We start from the raw sequence: 23,044 nt of genomic DNA on the forward strand, positions 1-23,044 counted from the left end.
TACGTGATAACTTGAGACGGCTTTAGGTAAGGAGTAATATCCAACGGTTCCTTAGGTAGCTTTTATGATCAAGAGTAAAAGTTTTTAGATTTTATAAAATCTTAAAATTGAATTTAAAAAATTTTATTTTTAAAATCAAAGTTTTGGTACAGTTATATTTTTATTTAATACAAAAAATGTGTCGTGTAATAATATATAACCACTAGGTTTACGCACCGCTTTTTTCATGCAAAATGGGACCAAAAAGTGTTCCCATTATGACACAGCTACGACAATCTCAGCGCACTAAGGAACCCTTCTATAGTTGCGCGGAAAATCCGGTAGATGGTGCAGTCTGATGCAATCTTGCAAAGCTGTGTGCTACTTGCATCTAGTACCACGCAAAGCATGGGCGCTGATGTAATTATTTTCGAGGGACCTGTCCCTTATGTTGAGTTGCCCCGCCTCCAGTGTTGGCTTGACCTCCTGTCCAATACTTGTGGCTGAATTAAAATAAAAAAAAAACGTAGGGACATGTTGACCATCACGCGACTATTTTCTTTGAACATTGCTGGCTATGACTGAAGGTTCGATCAAGGCATTTCGATAGATGGGACTCTATCTAGAATGAGTTTTATCAAGGGGCCCCGAACAAAAAATTCAGATTTTGCAAAAAACTTGATTGCCACATTTTATGAAATCGCTGAAGACACAAGCTACACACACTTGGCCAACTGGTCTACACCAAAGAGATAACCTTATGCGATGAAGCAAGGTCTGCCTCACGTGAGCAGTGTGTAGTTCGGGTTCCCGTAGTCCGTCCTGTACGACTCATGACTTCGGAACATCCAGCACCCTTATTGGTAGTGCTTTGGTTCCTACGATCGGCAATAGATCACAAGTAAAATACACCAAAGACCAGTTCGTACTTTGGGTTATTCGGCTATTATTGATCAGCATTTCGAACAAAGTAGCAAGGTTTTTTTTGTTTCGTTACTTTCCATACGCTGTGCACACTGCCTTTAAGAAATGTACACCCGACTCAGATGTGGGGGCGGAGATGGTTTCAGTTACGGGTTCGGCTTCGCGAAGTCAGTTTTTCTCCAGTGGCGCGGGTTCGGCTTCAGCTTTGAGCCGCTCTTTACGGCTGGTTCGATGACGGGTTCGGCTGCGGGCCTTTGAAACGGCTGGAAGCGGTCTCTGCTTCGGGTTTTCAAGCGGTTGCTACGGCTTTGACTACGGCATCGAACACGACTTCTGAATCATGTTTCCGTCAATGGAGTCTTGTCTTTTTGGACAGTTGGCTTCGGCCTTTTCATGGTAATTTTCCCCTGTAGTTGCGACTTAACTTCATAAAAGCAAGTATGAACTGACAAGTCTTGCCTATCTTGCCTGAAAAAGCCTGAGTTTGACCTTGAATAGTGACCTTGCGAGGTCAGGACCTTTTTACGGACGCCAGTTAATGAGCTGGTGAATATGATGATGCTTGGAAAGTTAAAACCGGCCGGTAGATTTTTGGTGATATTGAGTTCCTCGTCAATTGAACCTAGGTTTGACCTTGAATTGAGAGGACCTTGGGAGGACAGGAATTTCTGGCGGACGCTAGTTCTTGCGCTTGGGAATATTCTGATGCTTGAAAGTGTAAATTGGTCAGCAATTTTTTGCTTATATGGAGATCCCCATCCTTTGAGCCTGACTTTGACCTTGAAGGGTGACCTGGAAAGGTCAGGATTTTTTTACGGACGCTAGCTCTTGCGCTTTAAGGATTCTGGTGTTATTCTGATTCTGGGCTTAACTAACTAGTTTTAAGCTAAGCCCGCCAAAGTTTCACTGTGTTCCGCTTAGTGGTGAGAAAAATATACAGTTCTGAACACCAATGAAGCAAAAAAAAAAAAACGTCCATAAGCACCATCACAAAGTTACAGTTAGCCTAGCTTACAGTGCAGCCGATGAGGCAAAACGATCTGTTATCAACCTCTCCGCCACCCTTGCGGGGACAGAGATGTTAGAGGGTGAAGGGGGCGGGGTGATGTTTTGTCTCCGAGCACCTCTGACGTATGCCTCCGAACACCTCTGACTTAGTCGTGCGGGTGAACGCCTCATTATCAATGCGCCGGCGGCGAGGCTGCTCACGCCAGCCGCCTTATCTACGAGTCGCGATCCAATCTTGCCAAATGTGTGCACAGGCCAGAGGTTTCCAATGTCTGCCAGGCCCCGAGTCGTAGGTGGATCGATCGTGCCCGCGCACACCGAGCGCCCAGGACATAAATATTGCAAACTGTAAGTGACAGCTGCCCGGCCCCGTGGGTTAGGCCTGCGTCGTGTATTAAAAGGTTCGTGGTGTCGTCCACTGGAAAATAATATCATGGAAAATAATGAATCCTGACACATTGATAAAGTACTTCACTTTTTGGTTCCGTATTTTGAAGTTGGAGATCATACAGCCATATACTCGACCGATGAAATCACTCGGCGAGATTCTGCCTGGCAATACCTGGAACAAGTACTGCGGAAATGTTAGTCATGAGAGTTTTTGAAATTGTGGTGCGCCGTGAAGTATCTTAGAAAGCTTTAGGTGAATTACGCTGAACAGCACGCCGTGCTTAAGGCTGTATTTATATTGTCCATCGATTCTCAGGGTTTGGAATTCCAGCACAAGAGACCGGTTGAATTGTCGGTTACAACCTAACTCCCTTCCTTCTTCATAGGCTGATCAAGGAGGCACGCAGTTTCCCACTTGATCCCGGAACAGGCTACACTTATAATAAAGACAACAAGAAATAAGTGCATTCCTTCCAGCAAGGCACACAGAAACGTAAGGGAACAAGCTTTGTTCCTCAGCACTGTTACTAGTATTTGCACGCGTGATATTATATCGACGGGGGGCATTTGCGACGCGATGACTGTGGTATCGCATCGATGGCGTTTGTCACAATATCCACAGTCTGGTTGATCTCAACAAGAGATTGACGGACGTTTTGTTAAGCACTGAAAAGTTGTGGCATATCACAGCGTCAAATTGTGGAATATACCAATCATGATACTTCGTAAGGCATTGCTAAGTTATGAAACGGTTTTTTTAGGTTACGTATTGATCGCGCTTCTGTGTGCAATGGGAAGGGGGCATGAAAACACCCCAGGTTTAACTCACCCCAGATGATAACCATTTGTCATTTGTAACCAACTTACTTTCCGCGTCAACTCTAGACTGAAATGCAAGCATCCTAGATGTCCCAGATCCCATTCCTGAAAAGATTCCTTCCACATGGAAAATGAGAGGCTAATGCCCACCAATCAGTGGTGGCTGGGCCAAACACACCGCCCTTTTTATGTCAGCCTTACAAGAAAGAGATCACCTCATTTGGTACCAAATGAAATGCTCGAATACTTTTATAAGCGGTTGCGGAAACCATGGGCCGTCGTTAGGACTATTCAAATAATTCCGGAGGCATATTTCTTTCAGTATATACCCAATTGTCATGTGAAGTTTGCAGTGAACTATTGTCTGGTCTCATTGAGCCAAATATGCCACGGTAAATCAACCAGCTGGCACATGAAGGCGCAACAAAACGCCTGCAGCGTAAAGTTCACCGGCTATTTTAAAAAGCCCGACGAAAAATGATGGTTCGTCCCTTGCGCATTCCATTTCTGTGCATTTTAGAAAACAGATGCCTGTGGAACATAGCGGGACCAAACTAGTCATCGGTCGAACAAACATTAGAATGAGGAGATTTCTCGTAGATCCAAACAACGAACGGTGAGTACTTCCTATACACTACAGCGAGTCTCTCGATATGAGCCGAATGAGAGCATAGCCGTTAGAAGCAAGCGATTATCACCAGAAATGAGCGCAAGACTAGCGAAGGTCAGACCACTGGGTATAATTCGCGTGTGGTCCCTCTGTGTCATACTTCTTATGCACACGTCCATGGAAAACCTGTACACTCCATTTACTACTACGTTGGAATGCAAGACACGCCAAAGGCAAGAGCGCTGGGGAACAGCAAAGATCGGAGGTGCAGCACCGGCCGGCCGGTGTAGGTCAATGGTCCGGCCCCAAGTTCGGTCACGCTCCCGACCTCCCCTGGGCGGCGGATGGCGGCCGCGGCGTGTTTGCTTCAGGGACGTCCTTCCGGTCGCGCCGCGTTACGTGCGCTGCCGCCGAGGGCATCAATACGCCGGCGAGCACCTCCATCCGCCGCCGAGGGTCTCCAGCCGCCGCCGAGGGCCTCCAGCCGCCGGCGACGCCGTGGATGGCGAGTGTGACCGTCGACTCCGGCGCGCGGTGGTCACCGGCCGGTCGTTGCGCGACACCGGCGTTTGCGTCCCTGCCCGAGCAAGACACACTCGCCCGTCTGGCACCGTCGCTGATGGTGTAGGGCGCGGCAGCGGTGGAGGTTACGCGCCTGTTGTTGGTCTGTGCGGACGCTTCAGCGGGCGGTGGCCGTGCCGAGCTGAGGCCGGTCGCTGCGGCTGTCGCCTCTCGCCACAGGTCGGACGGGAGAACGGTCCTCACGGTGCTCCCCACGGTCGAGCGTTCCCATCGAGCCACAGTCTGAGTCACGCCGGCGGACCGCCACGCCCAACTCCCGCGCGACGACTCCCGGCCTCTTTAACGCAGGGCGACATCTATACGCGTTGAAAACCCCTGACGGACCGGAAGTTTCCGTTATCAGCCGAGCCTCAATCTGATACGAGAGCGAGGGGACGGGCCAGTGGTCTGCACGTGTTGTGCCTGCCGTGGTCGTCCTTGTTTCTCGCCTTTGCCAGCCTTTGGGTCGGATGTGCCGCGTTCATGGCTCTGCACCGGATAGTGGCGGTTCTCTGGGCCGTGCTGACACTCCTGGCGTACGGTAGGTGGCGAACAATCGCACGTCAACACCAAGCTATTCTAAACCAATGTCAGGTCTACTGAGGAGGTCTCACTGTAACCATCCAGCCGATTGGACACTTGGCGCTAATTTTAATGAACTCTGGGGAGTTTTGTGACAAAGCGCACGCTGGCCTGAGGCCATCGAACACGTAAAGCAGCCAATGCAACCTCTCTTCATGTCGAAATTCTTCATGGAGGCGAGGACGAAGCTAACCTTGCAATTACAGAGTTTCAGTGCGTCCAAGACGAAAGGGTATCCTGAACGACCAAATGTTGTCATGGAAAGTACTCTCGCCGCGATCGCATGGTTCCTGTAAGACATCACCAAACGGTACGCTAGATGCTCCTCTAGGAATGCACCGTGTGCATAGGCGGATCCTGGGGGGGGGGCACGGGGCCATGGCCCCCCAAAAAACTCTGGGAGTATGTTTGGCTCCACCCCAAAACATTCCCATAACTTCATAGAAGTTTCGTCTACTTACCGTCTGTTTTCACTTTGATGGTGCGGTATCAAACATTTCTTTCCGTTTCGGAAAACTTTATGATGAAAAGTTGGCAGCGATTTGAACATAAAAAGCGCATGTTGACGCGGCTTAGTCATACTCGGCGCAAACATCGTGCTTGATAAGTGCACTGGACCTCTGATCCCACACCAGCCAGCTGGCGACCAACGGTTGCCCTCCCCCCCAAAAACAACAACTCCGGGCTAGATCCGCCCCTGATCGTGTGATAGTTCCATCAAGCTTTTAGGATTGCATTTTGAAATATAGCGAATGGCCGATATAACTTTTAATAAACTGTATGAATAAACTTTATGAAATATAGTTTAAACATGTGGTTATGATTGCGTGCTGCGATGCGGCCAACCACGTCGATAATTGACATGATTCGCGTGGGTGGATAGGATGGGAAATGGATGGGAAATAATGAAGAGGCATTGGTGGACGTATTTTATGTGTAGCATTTATGTATCTACATAAGCCCCTAATGTGTCATATTTCTGGACATGATAATGTTACACAGCTTTCGTGCTTCAATAACGACTACCCGTCACCCATCAGAGCGCGTTATTTTTTAGCGCGTGCTCTTGACTGACAGCGGATGGCATTGTATGATTGTCCATAGATTGGGAAAATCCCGGGCAGAAAGCTCGTGCACAATATGGAAAGTTTGGATGTGAGCCAGTGTTATAAGTCAGTTTGTAATGAAGTCTGCAGAACAGGCTAGCCTCAGATAGCTCGTAATCTGAAAACTACAAATATTAAATAGTCAACAACATCAAACATGGCGAGGATATAAATCTGCCCCTGTTGTCTTTACAGGCAGTAATTATTAACTTGTGGTTCCGCATAGTCAGTGGAATATTTCATCTGTTTCAAATTGCACAGACAACAGAACGTCTTCCTGATGCCTTTTTTGCAAACATAAAGCAACGCTTCTAGTAGAAAGGCCAAAACAGGTCAAGTGAAGCCTATAACGGACCTAGAAATGTCATACAGATACCCTCAAGATGTCCCTGCCCTCTAAAGTTGATTCTAATCGAGTCCCAAGATCTGTTAAGGCGGCACGAACAGTTTGGCGGATGGCAGAAAATAGAGACCTCCTAAGTTTGAAACACTCCCACATCTCACCAGCAAGTCTGACTTCTTATATTGTCGCTTCACTGAAGTGATCTCGTTCTCGAACGCCACATGTCAGATATGTGTAAGAAAGGCGCTTTGTTTTCGCTTAACGAAGCATTTACCACATCTCTGCGCGCCGCAGTTATTATCCTAAAAAGTCTCAGGATGTCAAACGCTTATGAAATAATCGTTTTCAGTACAAAGAGGTCTGGAGGCAATTTGAGGTCAAGTTAACATTAAGTCAACCCGAAATTTTGTTTAGAACAGTCGGCGTGGTCTCAGTGCTATTCACCAAAGGACCCGAATATTACGTCACTAAAACCCATAATGAAAGTTGAGGTCAAGGTCATCTCAGGTCAAGTCCGGGCCACTCATCCGTTTTCAGAGACCTGTCCTTGCTCACAGGTGCTGCTGATCCTGCCGCCAGCTGTGAGGGTCAGACCAGCTGCGGCGCCTGCCTGACGGCTCACTACAGATGCGCCTGGTGCCGCTCGCCGGTCAGTCACGTGACCCGTGCGCCCGGCTCGCCGCCGGATGTCACATGTCACCCAGGTTCAACGCTTAACACGTGCCGGGTGGGGGTAAATTTGATCCACGAAGGCTTTTACAGAATAGTTTCCGAACGGTGCACTGTAGTCGAGCCAAGTTTTGCATAGTTGAAGAAAATTGGAAATAGGATCTTTTGGTATAAAAATTAACTTTGTAAGGCCGCCAACCTTTGGCAGATCAAAGTCAGGCCGTGACTGTGAGTGGAGGCAATTTCGACGGAACGGTTTAATCTGGCGCGTTAGCGGAGTGTCAAAAAACCATACATTCATGAGATGGTTTATTACACAATAAAACAACTAAATCTGGGAGTGAGTAAATTTCATCAACCTAGGGCCTGGTATGACGGTCAGGCCGAGGTCCATATTAGCCTGCTTTTTTACTCGGGAGTTTGCTGCATGACAAAATTTCTTATGATAAGTTCGAAATCAGCAATGACAGGGACTGCATCAGGCCTCTTCCAAGGACTTCTTAAAGGTCAGAGTAGCGCATTGACTTAAAATGACTCGGTTCAACATTTTGTTTTTAAGAACATATCGTCAAGCGCAATTCCTGACGCTTACTAAAATGAAAAAATGAAAGCAGCCTCCTAGAATTTTCGGCACCATGGCCTTCTGAGGGTAAAGAGGTCACTGACCTTAAATAAACCCAGAGCCACTTTCCTTGGAACAGGGAATCTTGGTTCAAGGCAGTTGCATGAGAAGGTCTTGGGTCTTCATGAGAAGGTCACGTTGGACAACAATCAGGGTGTTTGGCCTAATTTGATCTCACTTAATTCAAAGATCATGACCTTGTTTGATCTTACTTAACCAGAATGTCACGATTTGGTTTGACCTTTCTTAATCCAAAGGCCACGACCTGGGCGCCTCAAGTCTTAACACAAATGAGCTCACATAGATGCCAGTACACCCTGTGAACTCGGTGTACCTAGCTCTGCTGTTTTTGAGATCTTAGGGGGTCAAATTGACCCCACCAGAGCAAGGGTCTTCAATCGGCCACCCGGGCGCGTGTTAAGGCTCAGGCGTGGAGCTGGCCAGGGATGTCTCCGCTCGGTTTTGCTTACAAAACACCTGGTACCTGGGTACCGTACCAGGGTACCGGTACCGTGATCCGGGTCAGTCACTGCAGTCGCTGCCCACATCACGGCTCCACCGGTCAGCCCCGCTCCCTTTGCATGCGTTTCCCGCTGCCCGCTGTGTGGTGCCGTTCTACCGTCGGTGTCACGGGCGCGCCTGTGCCGCCGCGTCGCCGGATGACGGCGCGGACGTCGGCCTCGACAGGCGTTCGGCTACAGCCGGTGCAGCCAGCTGGCGGTGATGTCGCGCCTCTGCGCCGCCGACGACATCGTGTCACCCAGCTCGGAGGCCGAGATCGTCGGCGACGGAGAGCCCTCGGACCAGTCCCCCTCCCAGCAGCCGGCGCAGCTGGCGCCGCGGCACCTGCGGGTACGGCTTCGCCCTCGTGAGTACACGGCTGTGCCCGCGGCATACCCCTCTGTGCGCTCGGCGCTCATGCGCGGATCCTGCAAATGAAGTGCAGGATACCGGACTGGATCCCGCCCACAAAGGCTCTGTAGAATACAAGGTCCACCACTGGGTTTCAGGTCCATGCCTGCGTTTTGAACACCCTTCTGCGCCTTGTGAGGTACCTCGCTGCGTGCTTGTGACAATGTCCTGTAGGTCTCTCGTGACTAGCGAGAGTTACCGTGTGCAGCACAAGAAATAGGTCCTGTCTTGGCCGAGACAAGAACGGCTTGTGTAACACCCCACCGGCTTTGCGGATAGAGCGCAAACAATGAAAAGTCACCGAACGAAGACGATATTAGAACCTGAAGTAAGAACCCGGTCCAATTTCCGTCGCCTGAAAAGAATGCTTCCGCAAACGCGGAAACGAAGGCTTTCGAGCACCGAAAAGTAAACTTGGTAGCACAACTGCCGCCGGAAACGTTCCTCTATCTGCCCACTCCTTCTCCCGGCACTGCGGCAACTGAAGCCCTCAAGCCATAGTGGCGTCCCACCTCCTTCATCGGTCATGTGAGGTGACGCCTATTCTAGCAGACATACATGCAGACCTACATACCTACACGTGACCCTTCGTCGGTAACGTAGCGCGGTGCCCCACCCCCATTCCCCTCATCGGTCACGTGATGCGGCGCCCCACCCCTTCATCGGTCACGGGACATGGTGCCGTCTTCGTCCTCGCGGAGACGGGTCTGAGCAGTGTGCCGACAATGCTTCTAACACAAATCGGCTGCCTACGGAACTTCCGCGACACAACTCCTACACGACAGTCCTTATTGTGCAAGTACTTTCATTACACAAACTTCTATGCGGCAAAACTTTTATCACAAAAAGAATATGTGCTGAGTTTCTTCTATGCGACGAAACTTCTTACCAAAACTTCTACGCGACGCTCCTCCCAAAACAAGCACTCGTAACTTGTAAACCTCCAGGTGTCACAACTGCCAGAGCAAAGCCTTCTACACGGCATTATTTATGCGCGGCAAGCCATCTAACGCCAAACCGTATGCTCGACATTACCACTTATGCAAAACCATCAGTGCGCTGTCGTGCACTGATGGGATTCGGACGACAGTGCACGTGGGGATTCGGGGACGTGCAGTGCCCTGTACAAACTCGGGCAATCCCGGTGATGTTCCGGGGCGGTACGCCAGCCGAGTGCTTCCAGAACGGGTGAGATGTGATCGCTGTGGCGGACAACACTCATTAGCTTGGCTGCAAAGTGTATCACCCTTCGCACCCTGTGTGGGTGGTGCTCGGCCACTGCAGTGGACAGGCAGTGGAGGATATGGGAGAAGACGTGAGTTTAGACAAGGGGCTTCAGAACTCCAGGAGTGAAGCGGTGTCGAATTTTGGTTAGGCATACAATAATCGCATTACAGTGCCGAACGAGAGAGGAGACGTGCGGTTCCAAGATGAGGTGGTGATCGGGAAATACATCAAATACCTTCACTAAAGAGGACGAATGAATGCCTGTGCCAGAGATGGTGATGTAGAAGTTCCCGGGCCTTGCGATGGAGGATTTGGTACCGATCAGCATGAAGGCTGTCTTTTTGGGGCTCATTTTAAGGCTTTTTAACTGAAACCAGTTTTGTAGGCACTGAATGGACTCTTCGGCACGGGCTTTCATGTTGGACAGGCCGACGGCATCGGGGCTAGCGGGGTCAAGGAGCTGGATGTCATCAGCACAGGATGGTAGGCGGCCGCGGGGTAGGAAGCTGGATAGACCGTTGATGAAGATGAGAAGCTGGGTTCGGCCGACAAGGGATCCCTGGGCCACCCCGTGGGATAGGGTAACCGAGCTACCACTAACCACCTGCCTCTGGCCGCTCAGGTATTTCCGGAGCCATTCCGAGGACCGCCCGTACCATTCCAGCTCGCTAAGGAGGACGTCGTCATCAACGCCCTCAAAGGTGTTGCTAAGGCGAACCACGTCATAATCAACGCGACATGGCCGTTGCCAACAGCCCTTGCCATTCACCTGGCGGCGTCGATCAGGGCGTCCTCCGCCGAGTGACGTGGACGGAAAGCATGTTGCGATGACGTCAGTACAAGACGGTCGAGAAGGTAAAAAGTGAGCTGCGAGCAAACGGCCTCGGTAATTTTCAACAGTGTAGAGGGGATAGAAATGGACCGAAAGCTGCTCAGGTCTGGTCGATCGCCCGACTTGAACACCGGTGTGACGCACGCGATCTTTCAGGCGGACGGAAAGGTGCGCAATGTGATGACAAGTTGGTCAGATGTAGAAGATCAGCGCCGATTACAGGGAGACACCTTTTCACTGCATAGAGTGGTACGTCACTGGCACCGACAGCCCTCGACGCGCTCATCTTCCCGATGGCTACAGAGAGCTTCGGTAGGTGACTGAATGCAAGGAGAGCGCCGAGGCCCAGGCACGGTACGGACACGGTCCAGCCGGGGGCGCACTCGCGTTGCCATGCATCGCCGCCGCCTCCGCGGCGATGCAGGGGCCAACGGCGGCGAAGAGGGCATTGAGTTTGTCCGCCCGGGTGCCCATGTTGTAATCGGGCATGTCGCGTCCTCTCAATGGCTGCAGTCCGAACTGCATGAGGCGGCTCCAGAAGCATCGCCGCCCTGTTAGTGGACCGCTGCACGGGAAGGAGTGTCGCGCGAGTGTGACAGTCCCTTCACTCTGTCACGGCACCACTGGTACACGTAGCGCGCCTCTGTGGTACGGCAGCGCTCCCTGGTCTTGCAGACGCGCTCGCGCTCCCCCACAGCCGCGGAGACTTCGGTATCTCTACGCAGGCATGGACATGACGTCACGCCACGCCGACATGACGTCACGGTGATGGTCGGACGGTGATCCTCAACTGCGGCATTACACGTGTCCATAAATGCAGTCACCGTGTCATCGGCGGTGCCGGTGGTGTAGAGCGGCTCTCAATCGGTGAGCAGCAGACTCAGGTTGTACGCGTCCTAGTCGACGCGTCTCCACGGTCGCACGGCGGTGGTGACTGACCGCTGGCGCACTCCGCGGACGGGAGCGCGGAGCAGCACCGGTTGGTGATCCGCCACAGGCCCGAGGAGAACCTCGCCTGAGTCCCGGAGACCGGTCGCGTTGGTGACGATCAAGTCCAGTAGTGTGAGTGTCGGGTGAAGGTGGGCGGGCTTGGCGACAAACTGTTCGATGCTCACGCTTCTCAGGATGCGTTGTGTTACATCACGTATCACAAGTATTCGCATTAGAAGCCATGTAGGGGAAGTTGAGTCGTTAGCAGCAATTGCGTTAGAAGTTCTGCCGTGGGACCGGTCTGAGCCAGTCACGCAGCCAGAGCCTTAGCAAGGGGGTGGGAGGGGGCACAGGTTTGACAAAGGACCTGCTGATAGTGAAAAGGCTCCCCAAAAAAGTTACCAGATATGCCTAATTTGTTAATGACGGCATGCCTTTCGTTGATTTTTTATTGTTCCCTTCAATAACTGGGATACAAGCCAGAAGCTACCGCGAGACAAATTCTGGCTGAATTTTGTATTCAAGAAACTGAAGAAATTATGCTTAAGCGACTGCATGAAAGAAACCGCAGGCGCTCTTATATTTTATAATGGTCCGGTTGGCTCTTTTTATATCGACATAACCCAGAAGCTTTCTCATAATGTTTTATCTAAGCTCTGCAAAGATATTAGGGGCCCCGTGAATGTAGATTGCGGGTCAAAATGGGTCAACAATTTGTTTTAAACGGGCCAAGCCATGTTTGACTGGAAACGTTCAACATTCAGCCAGGATCGATTAGTGAAGCAAAGTATGTACGGAGTTCTGAACATGCGCGCCCAGAAATCTTGGTAACAAGAGCCTCGACGCCAGGCGTTGCAGTCTCCAAGGCCGCGCAGCGTTGGCTCATGTTTTACATTAAGCTGTGGCCAACAGGTGGACGACAATGATTACGTACCTGAAGAAGTACCTTTAAACGACTTCGGACGTCAAATTGCATACTTAGAAGGTAGTCTGGGAATATAATTCACCAGTGCTACTTTTAGATTGATGTTAAGAACAGATTGCATCTACAGTACCGCTAAGTGGTGCTGGTTAGAATCTGGTGGTGGATAAGTGCTCATCTGTCCAAAAGACATTCTCAACGTTGGAAAAAAGATGCGCCCAATCTCATCTTTAAACGGTGCGCATCAATGTTGAAAGACATTCGGAAACATCATTTCACGACGGTCGTTCTTGCGCCGGGCGCGACGTGCTACTTGCAACGGATAACAGCCGTTCAGTCTTACGGAAACTGCAACCCAGACCACTGCTGTCCTTGCCCCCGAGATTTCGGGCGCGCAGGCTCAAACCTTTTGATATAATACGTTTCACTTATCGATTTTGCAAAATAATGAACGTTCTCAGGTAAGCATGGGATGACCATGTTCGTTTCTAAACTCATCTCGACCTAGCCCAGTCAGAAACCGAAGGGCCATTCCATTCCACCGCGGGGTGTCATCCGGCTGTCATTCTGGCGAAACTGGGCAGGATCCCCTGGTTCATCCGGAGGCCCTTAGAGGGATACATCATGTCACATCGGTCCCTTCCTGACACGGAAGGCCTTCTGACTCGCGCACTTGGTCCCAGATCGAAGCAGCGACCCTCCTTAACGCAACAATATTCTTGGTCGCCGCAGGTGGTCTCATGATTGGCGTATAGACTCCTGTTCGACTTGGGCCATGCTGGAAATGGGCTGCAGAGCCCGCCGTTCGCCATTGGTGGCTCTGATTGGCTCAGGACTCTTATTGCCTCAATGAGAAGACTTTTATTAGGTTATAATATTTCCTTTCATTGTCAGAGGGCCCCGACCAACGCAAGATGTCCTGTTCTCATTCGAGGTCCCGTCCCTGTCCACGTTAAGCAAATGCTCCGCTAACCAACTCGAGATCCCTTGCTGACATAGAACACGCTATTAAGCACTGGGCCCCAGACCGGTGCAGGAGTGCCGCATCGTTGCAGAGTCCCCACGATCAATGCAAGTCGCTGGCCCGGCCGCTTGTCCCTGCTTGGGAAACGGGCCCCACGAGCTCAGACCGACACGGAGCCGAATGCTCGGTGTTGGTGATTATTGACCGAAATAGAGGAAACTCTGTCTCAGAGATTGCCAATCGGTACAATAGACCCTCTTACTGGCATTTGAGATCGCGGCCTTACGGCCAGGGTACTAAATGTGACCCACAGGCAGCCTTCGGATCCTTCAGTCTTCCAATATTTGGTCCTGATGGGCCCACTTCCCCTCTTCGGACCTCCTCAATCACAGCCTGTGACCGACTTGGGGTCACTACCCCACACGTGACCTTCTGTTAGGCATTGTGGCTCCTGACCGACACAGGGGTCCCAACCATTGTTTCAGGGACCCAGACTGATGCAAGTCGTGGCCCGGGCCTTGCTCCCGCTTGGGAAATGAGTCCCCAGGGCTCAGACTTACATGGAGCCAATTGTTCGTTGCTTGAGGTCTCTGGCCGACCGAGAAACCTGCACTGGCTTAGGAGTCCTCAAACGACGCAAGCTGACCTCTGGCTGATATTTTAGATCATGGCCTTTCGGGCCGCGATTCTTCACGTGACCTACGGCCAGTCCTTCGGGCCCTTATGTCCTCCAACCGAGCCCTTGATCGTCGGTTCTGCTGTGCCGCCCGGGCCCCTCTTCATGCCTCATCGAACACTGCCCTTGGTCGGCTTGCGAGCCCCTGCAACCACAGGACCCTTCTTTAGGCATTGCTGGCCCCTGACAGATACAGAGGCTCCGACCAGTGGAAATCGCTGGCCCCGGCTTTGTAGCTGATTAGGAAGTTGGCTCTCAGGCTCATGTAGACACGGAGCTGACTGTGCGGTGCTGGTTGTGTCTGGCCGATGCATGGGCCCATGTCCACTCAGGTTTCCCCGATCGGCGCAAAAGGCCCTCTGACTGTCATTTGAGGGTCCATCCCTGCAGGCTGGAGCCCCTGAATAAGGCACGTCCAGCACTTCGTGCCCATAAGCCTTTCAATCGGGCCCTTGATCATCGGTCCCTATGGGCCCTCTATGCGCTTTGGGCCCCTCGAACACTGCCCCTGCCAGACTTGAGCCCCTCGCCAACACAGGGCCCTCTCTTAGCCACTACGGGGCCCCTGTCAGGCATTGGTGCCCCGAACAATTTAAATTGTTGGCTCCTGCTCTGTCTCTGCTTGGGGTATAGGCTCTCAGGCCCATGCCGACACGGAGCCGTCTGTGAGCCATTGGTGGTGTCTGACCAACAGCTAGGCTCTTATCGACTAAGGGGCACCTGATCGGCACGGAGGGCTCCCTGAATGATACTGAAGTGCTCGGTCCTGTGGGCCGGGTCCCTGAATGCGACCTCCAGTCGGTCTTTCCGGCCCTTAATCGTAGGTCTAGGGGGGCATTCGGAACCTAACGAGGGGGGGACACCTCCCCTGTGCCCCCCCCCCCTTCCCAGGGATGCGCATGCCTGATCTGAACGACGTGCTGGCATGGGATAGAAGAAATGCCACGCGGAAATAATCACGGAGGAATTGCACTGTCATCCTACGTTTACCTGCCGATGTTGCTCGTGCTGTTCCCTCGTACAGAACACGTATGTACGTTTGGGTCGCATGCAGATGATAACGTTCATCTTTTCGGTCGCCCCGGAGTGCCCCCAGCGTTTAGCCAGATCGGCCGGTCACCCCGGAGTGCCCACAGCGTTTAGCCAGATCGGCCGGTCGCCCCGGAATGCCTACAGCGTTTAGCCAGATCGGCCGGTCGCCCCGGAGTACCCACAGCGCTTAGCCAGTACCTCTAGTGTTTACTGAGCTCGGCTTTCCTCGACAGATGAGCAGTATGAATTCGAGGTGAGGTTTCGGCAAGCAGAAGACTACCCTCTGGATCTGTACTACCTCATGGACCTTACTTACTCCCAGTGGGACGACAAAGACAAGCTGGAGACCCTGGGTGAGGAATACGCGATGGCAATACTTGTATGCACAACTTCTTGGTCAACGGCGCGGTTTAGCCCGCGCACTGGAGGGTCAGGGGAAATTACTCGCCCTGGAAGGGGATCACGTCCTTCCCTACTGTCTCTGGGAGCATAAGATTAAGAGTTACTAAGCTCACGGGGGTGATACTAAAAGAAACTATGCTGTGTAAGAAAATCGTGACCATGGTCAATATATTCAAGGTCAAGGAGAAAGTGGGCAGGACTTTTTCAAGTATGTGTGGGTATAAGGAGGAGGAGGAGGGTGGGGAGCTAAAGTATTTCTTGCGGTATCTATCGGCTTCTATGTATAGTCACAGTATCGTGACAATAAAGAGCTTAACTATGCCTTCATCACCCCCTTCCCACTCCCTTTCAGGCAAGGACATGGCCATCACGCTACGTAGCCTCACCAAAAACTTCCGCGTCGGGTTCGGCAGCTTCGTGGACAAGCCGGTGATGCCGTACGTGTCCCAGGTGCCGCAGGACCTGCAGAACCCCTGCGCCATCTACGGCCGCGAATGTGTGGCGGCGTACGGCTTCAGGAATCACCTCAACCTCACCAATGACGTGTATCGCTTCACGGCGCAGGTCAGTCGTCGAGAGCACTGCCCCGAGCGATGCACCGCTGACGCACTCAGTTTCACAGGCAAGGTCAGAGCATCACAAGCTGTACGCTAATAGCCTCAGCTCATGCTCGCAGAAGTGAGTTTAAAAGCTATGTGCCAGTAGCCTCAGTTCATGTTCTCAGCCAGAGAGTTTATAAGCTGCACGCTACTAGCCTCAGTTCGTGTTCGCAGCAGTGAGTGTACAAGCCGCACGCTTCTAGCCTCAGTTCATGTTCACAGCAGTGAGTGTACAAGCTGCACGCTAATAGCCTCAGTTCATGTTCACAGCCAATGAGTTTACAAGCTGCACGCTACTAGCCTCAGTTCATGTTCACAACAGTGAGTGTACAAGCTGCACGCTGCCAGCCTGCTAGCCTCAGTTCATGTTCACAGCAGCGTGTGTACAAGCTACGCGCTAATAGCCTCAGCTCATATTCACAGCAGTGGGTGTATAAGCTACTACTAGCCTTACTTCATGTGTACGGCAGTGAGTGTACAAGCTGCACGCTGCTAGCATCAGTTGATGTTCACAGCAGCGAGTTTACAAGCTACGCGATAATAGCCTCAGCTCATATTTAGTCAGTGAGTGTACCGCGCAGCCCACGAATGCGGGAACATCATCGGTAAAAGCTTCGTGACATGGTCCCGTCCTTCACACCGCCGTGTTACCAACACAGCAGCGGCAGTGTGTCTGCTGGGCGTTAAGGTCATTCCATCGTCACGGATGGTGACATGGTTTCTTCGCACATCTGGCACAAAAGTGGTCCACGGTTATGCTTGTTATTCTGCCGAACCGAGCAGAAAAACGTAAATAAATTGTGGCTTGTGGTAGGGTACCTTTTGGCACCTTTCAAGGTATAAGCTTTGCCAGTGAGTATTTCATGCAATCGGCACATGGAAAGTCGTTTCGTTGTGCGACGGTTCGAAACAGGATTTCCATATAAAGGCCATCGACATGAATACATCGACTCCAGGCCGTTTCCCGGTGGAATCCTTTGACCTTCTGATAACAATTATTTATGGATTCCGTGGTCTGTCAACCCCTTGAGATCCACTCTCAGCCGGGCAAAAATTGAAATGGGCTGTGTAAATGCTTGAGCGAAGTACAGAGTGTGGAGAGAAAGAGACTCCCAGTTGTATTTGACGTCGGTTGTGAAGTCAAACAAAGAGTCTAGTTTAACAAGTCAGAGGTGGTCTGTCGGTCAGGCTGCAGGAACACAATCATCCGGGGTGAGACTCTGATGTCTGGTGTGGCAGGGCATGCTTGGTCAGACGGCTATCGCGTACCAGCATGTGATGGAGTAAGCATCATCGACTGAGAGCATCACTGGAAAATGTCGGGAAGACCAAGGAGACAGCACGCATGACATTGACTAATAACGCCATTAGTAAGCCAAGTATAGACCTCAGCTCAAGATAATTCCCAGTTCTGCGGATAAATCACCAAATATCCAGATAAATGGCATCAAGTCCTAACACTGAAAGATTGGCATTTTGGCCGGCTGAGTTTATAGAGCACTGGCCTCGCAATTAAAGAAGACGATAGTTTCCAGAAATTTCCAAGCAGAGAATTCGGGTTGTGATGCATACATGGCCAAGTTCCTCCCAGTCCTTCTCAGGACTCCATAACAGCTGACGGCGACCGGAGAGTTAACCGGCCGAGGCGCTGTGTAACTAACACGCCAGACGATACGGTAGTCCGAACAATGACTCCATCCACGCCTCTTTTCAGCCCTTCCGTAAAATTACTTTATCCTGGCTGCCTCCCTGTCGGTAGGTGTGCAGTACTTGTAGAAACTACTGACCTTGACATGGCTCACGATAAACGAACATTGACTAAAATGAACATCTAAGTCCGTCTTGCTGCACACGACACCAATGTCAAAAATAATGGCGCGGCCCTTGTACAACGCAGTCGACCAATCCACATCGTTATCGGACCTACCATTATCGTGTAATTTGTGTGGACGTAAGGCATAAGCCGAAGAAGCAACGGTTTGTAAATCTGAGTTCGATAAACGTGTTTTGGCTATTGAATGTCAGGGAAATTGCTCGAAAACGATTATTTCCTGGTCAAAGTGTTTGGTAATACTTAACCCCACCCTCCCCCCAAACAAATTTAAAAAGTTTTTCAGCATACAAAGCTTTCGTGAAAACGGCTACCACCCCAGATGAACATTGCTGGTGCGGTGACTCGACCTCCAATTTCCTTGAGTCAGATCACTGCGACGAACGTGCAGCAGCGTCGAGTACAGGTCTGGTGTCGGCCGGCATGGGAACCTCGTGCCGGCGCAGCACGTGGACGCCTGAGTCGGAACACGGGTAGCCTGCAGCCCCGCAAGTGCTCTCGGCGGTCACGTTTGAGTGGATTCACGCACGCTGCCGCTCACGCTAGTCTATTCCTAGCCGGTCGATGACTTCCGAGTCCTCCACGGTGGTGATCGTGCGTTATTAAGAGATGGAAATGTAATTGTGCCCCGAAATTGACAACTATGGTAGCCGGTCTGTTGCGAATGAGCACGTTTCGATGCTCTTCACTGCCATACCAGCCAACCGTGTTTTTAATTAGTCAGCTTCCTCCATCATTCATCGGCAAAACAGCAGGTTGGGTGGCCCATTTGGTCCATTTTCAGTTTCATCATTGGACTTAGGATGTTTTGCCATTCTGTCGTCTTATGTTTAGATCCTCATCCCTGGCAAGGTACATGTAAGCATGTTATCATTTTAGTCATCTTCAGTTCCAATACATGTCTTTATCGTATGTTTGCCATTTGGTGAGTTACTGTCATCATTTCCATGCCACTTCAATTCATATTTTATTCTTTGACAATTCAGCTATTTTTTTAACGATGCTTTTTGTCCTTGTCGATGCCTATGCCGTCGAGTTTAGCTTTCGACAGACTTAATTCAGTGTTGCTTCTTGATCAGTGATCATACACTTTTTGGTCTTCCAATGATAATAACGAATTTTGCACGACTCACAGATGTACTTCAGTGCAATTTGTTGCCTGATCTTTTGGCCTCAAAATGGCAAAACAGGGGAAAAAGATGGTTGAGTCTGCGAATTATCTGCGCTAGGACACACACACACACACATACACACACACACACACACACACACACACACACACACACACACACACACACACACACACACACACACACACACACACACACACACACACACACACACACACACACACCACACACACACACACACACACACACACCACACCACACACACACACACACACACACACACACACACACATGTACATATAAACATATGTATCTGCGGGATGGTTGTATAGCATCATCAATATCCGGGTGACCTTGAAATATTTGAATACCTGTATCGATGTCAGTTGCTTATCGTTGTTTAGCCAGCATATCCTGGTACAGTGACGGCCCTCAGGTTATTTCCAACAGAAAATATGACTCAGACTGACTTCCAACCACATGCTAATCGAGACTAGTCAATCCAGCAAAAATAATTACCACTTCCTGGCCGTGATATTGTGCGCTGCGTCCGTGGTTCAATCCTAGCCTTGGGTTTCCCTCAAACTGTCATCGCACACGACTGGCTGATGTTTGTTCGTGACCTGACCTTGGCACTGGTCCACAGGTGAGCGCCGCCAGGGTGTCAGCCAACGTGGACGACCCGGAGGGCGGCCTGGATGCGCTCGTCCAGGCCGTCAGCTGCTCCGACATCGTAGGCTGGAACAAGAGTGCGCGCAAGCTGCTGATCTACTCCAGCAACGGACTGTTCCATCTGGCTGGGCAGGGCATGGTATGTCGTCTTTCTACTCCAGCAACGGACTGTTCCATCTGGCTGGGCAGGGCATGGTATGTCGTCTTTCTACTCCAGCAACGGACTGTTCCATCTGGCTGGGCAGGGCATGGTATGTCGTCTTTCTACTCCAGCAACGGACTGTTCCATCGGGCTGGGCAGGGCATGGTATGTAGTCTTTCTACTCCAGCGGCGGACTGTTCCATCGGGCTGGGCAGGGCATATGGTCATTCTACTCCAGCAACGAACTGTTCCATCTGGCTGGGCAGGGCATGGTATGTAGTCTTTCTACTCCAGCGGCGGACTGTTCCATCGGGCTGGGCAGGGCATGGTATGTAGTCTTTCTACTCCAGCGGCGGACTGTTCCATCACGGACTGTTCCATCTGCGGGCAGGGCATGGTATGTCGTCTTTCTACTCCAGCAACGGACTGTTCCATCGGGCCGGGCAGGGCATGGTATGTCGTCTTTCTACTCCAGCAACGGACTGTTCCATCGGACTGGGCAGGGCATATGGCCTTTGTATTCCAGCGACGGACTGTTCAATCTGGCAGGACAGAGCATGGTATGAAGTCTTTCTTTGAAACAACTGCGCGAGCCCACCGGATGGAAACACTTCAGCGCTCCTTGACAATGACAGCGAAGTGCCACGTGACCACGGCGGTCACTTGAACGGTCGGAGGCGGCGCGGGGGTCGGCCGAGGGCGCGTATACACCTGCGCAATGTGGTCTGTGTCGTGCGCCAAAGTTTCATCTTGAATCATTGGGAAAATGCAGAAATCTTATCATTCACTTTTATCTTGTACTCATGTCATCCATTCTTATCATCAGAAGTCATAACATTCTATGCTACGATGCGAATCGTATCGTGCGCCACCGCGTCGCGTCGAGGCCGCAGCTCCCAGAGACAATCCGCGACGTCATCGCTGGCGTTCCGAGGTGACCGCGCCCGCTCGGAGCTCGGAGCGCGTTCCCGCCGGCCGGAAGGCAGGCGCCCAGCTCTGCGAGGGTATCGTCGACCGCGCTGTCCAACAATCAGCCGCGTGTGCCGGGGACGCAGTCATCCAGGCTCGGCAGACGGCCTCGGACCGGAAATCCAGTCAAGGCGACGTACACGGCGCAGATCACGCGCTACTGGAAGGATGAACTCGCGGCAGCCGGAGTCAACGCGGTAGTTGATGCCCACGGTGTCAAGCCCCCCCCCCCCCCCCCTCCCCCCGACCAGTCTGATAAGACGCCTGACGGCTGCATGGGGGCAACATTGAGCTCAGGCCCAACGGCGTCAAACGCGCGACACTTCTGCGCGGCCGGTCGAAGCTCACTCAACAGTGAGCGCGAAAAAGGTACACATCACCCTTCGCACGAGATGTGGAATTGTTAACGAGTCAACTGCCACAAGGAAGGTTGTACAAGGTTTTTGTGTTTGGTAATCAGTGTGGCCACTCAAATTAAATGTCCATCAGGTGAAACTTAATAAAACGGCAGCAATATTTGCCATGAATCGCCAGAATAGGTTCTGATATTTGTGAGAATGTGGTATTACAATTATCATGTCATGTTTTAAGGTTCAGACAATTATATCAGGCATCATGATGATTTCCTATGTCTGGCGAGGCGGAGCTAAACTGTTGGGCTCCTCGGGAAGGGGATGGGGCATCTCAACGCGGCCCAGGCCAGTCCGTAGAGCGCCTCTGTTCGCGGCTGAATTGCTGCACCACCGCATTCAGTACTTACTTTTCCAGGCACGGCTTCGACATATAATGCCCTTATTGCCCAAACATCTGTGGCCCAGCATGTGCCCCGAGAAACTCTGTGGTCATGCGGCGAAGCTATGCATTTTTGAGAGGGACATGGTCCCCAACGAGCAGCCGCCTCTCCCCACACCACACAATAACAGAACATCAATGCTAAAAGTAGTCTAGGGGGCACATTAGAGGGCACATGGAGGAGAACATTCCTTCCAAATATTGGTTTCGGTCTCCCAATGTTGTTTGCTTACGAAGTTTAACTTCTGTGGTCCGAAGTCGCTCCTTTCATGCACTTCAAACACATGTCGAAGTTGGAGCTCGTTTCCATAAAGCTCGCGAATTAAACCAGCAAACGGCAGTTTCGGAGACGAGCTCGAACAAGCGGCACACTCAGCGGCAGGCCCCGCTGTTTACCACTGCGCCATCGCAGCCCAGCGCCTTTGTTTCTCCGCCCCACTGCGGACTGGTGGAGTACAGCTCGTTGAGCAGGTCCAAGACCCGGCCTGACTAAGGGGTGAAGCGCGTCACATACCTGCCGCTTGGTTTGGAGATCTGAACTGCATGATCTTTGATCTTTGTGTCAGGAGTGTCAGCGGTGCATGTCCTCCCGCCTCTCCCACCGAAGTGTAGGCTTGTGATGCCGGACTCAAGCATGTCTTCAACCTGCTCTTACGCTGCATCTGTTCTCATACGGTGTCTGGCGCGCCGAACCATTTCAGGATCGATGTTTTTACTTTTCAGTCGCTGTGCCTCGGTCAGTGTTAGCTTGGAGCTCGTTAACCATTAACGCAGCAGTCCGGTATGACACATAACGTTCGTGAGCTTTCATTGCCTGGGAGCCAATGAGAGTCTAGCACGGCATGGGAGGGATATTCTAGGGACTCGCGTTCAGGTTCACCGGTGCAGTTTGCTGTGTCGTTTGTTCACCACCAATGATCTTCCCTCACTCGTGTGCCACGGACATGTATATGTTTCTGGTGGTTCAAGATTGATGGCACAAGCTGCAGTGTGCACAAAGTTGGCTTCATTTCATACTTCACCCACATTTGTATCGGGAGGAAAGATAACAGCACAAGACAGGCAAGGAAGAAGCGAAAATTCCTACTGCGTTTTAATGACGCTGACACCTGATGATAAAATAAGCAGTGGTACGCCTAATAATCTTAAGGAGGTCCTTAAATGCGCAAAGACCTAAGAAGGGCTTAATACACGTGTTTCTCACTCATCGAGCCTACCGGTTCCCTGCTTTGTCGCCGATACAACAGGAGGGAGGCTCCTGAGCCATGACGTCATTGGGCCTGACCGAACAACAAGCGCACCTGTAAAATGAAGCAAACTATCGGAAGAGTGACGCAACAACAAAAATGTGACAATCATAATTGTATGTGCACGGGCAAACACCGCTATCTAGCGTCCA

General features: G+C 51.4%; 1 protein-coding gene across 1 annotated transcript in view; it reads left to right on the top strand.

Annotated features, from left to right (window-relative positions):
* Window positions 1-4,703: 4,703 nt before the first annotated feature.
* LOC119096700 (integrin beta pat-3) overlaps window positions 4,704-23,044 on the top strand; it is a 35,269-nt gene continuing 16,928 nt past the window's right edge. The window contains exons 1-6 of the mRNA XM_037219594.1: window positions 4,704-4,832; window positions 6,880-6,971; window positions 8,301-8,481; window positions 15,342-15,461; window positions 15,863-16,074; window positions 19,717-19,881. Of these exons, the coding sequence (XP_037075489.1) occupies window positions 4,775-4,832; window positions 6,880-6,971; window positions 8,301-8,481; window positions 15,342-15,461; window positions 15,863-16,074; window positions 19,717-19,881 (828 nt within the window). The 5' untranslated portion in view covers window positions 4,704-4,774. The remainder of the gene's footprint in view (window positions 4,833-6,879; window positions 6,972-8,300; window positions 8,482-15,341; window positions 15,462-15,862; window positions 16,075-19,716; window positions 19,882-23,044) is intronic.

This window comes from Pollicipes pollicipes, unplaced genomic scaffold (assembly GCF_011947565.3).
Source record: "Pollicipes pollicipes isolate AB1234 unplaced genomic scaffold, Ppol_2.1 Scaffold_4295;HRSCAF=5057_pilon_pilon_pilon, whole genome shotgun sequence".
Lineage (NCBI taxonomy): Eukaryota > Metazoa > Arthropoda > Thecostraca > Pollicipedomorpha > Pollicipedidae > Pollicipes > Pollicipes pollicipes.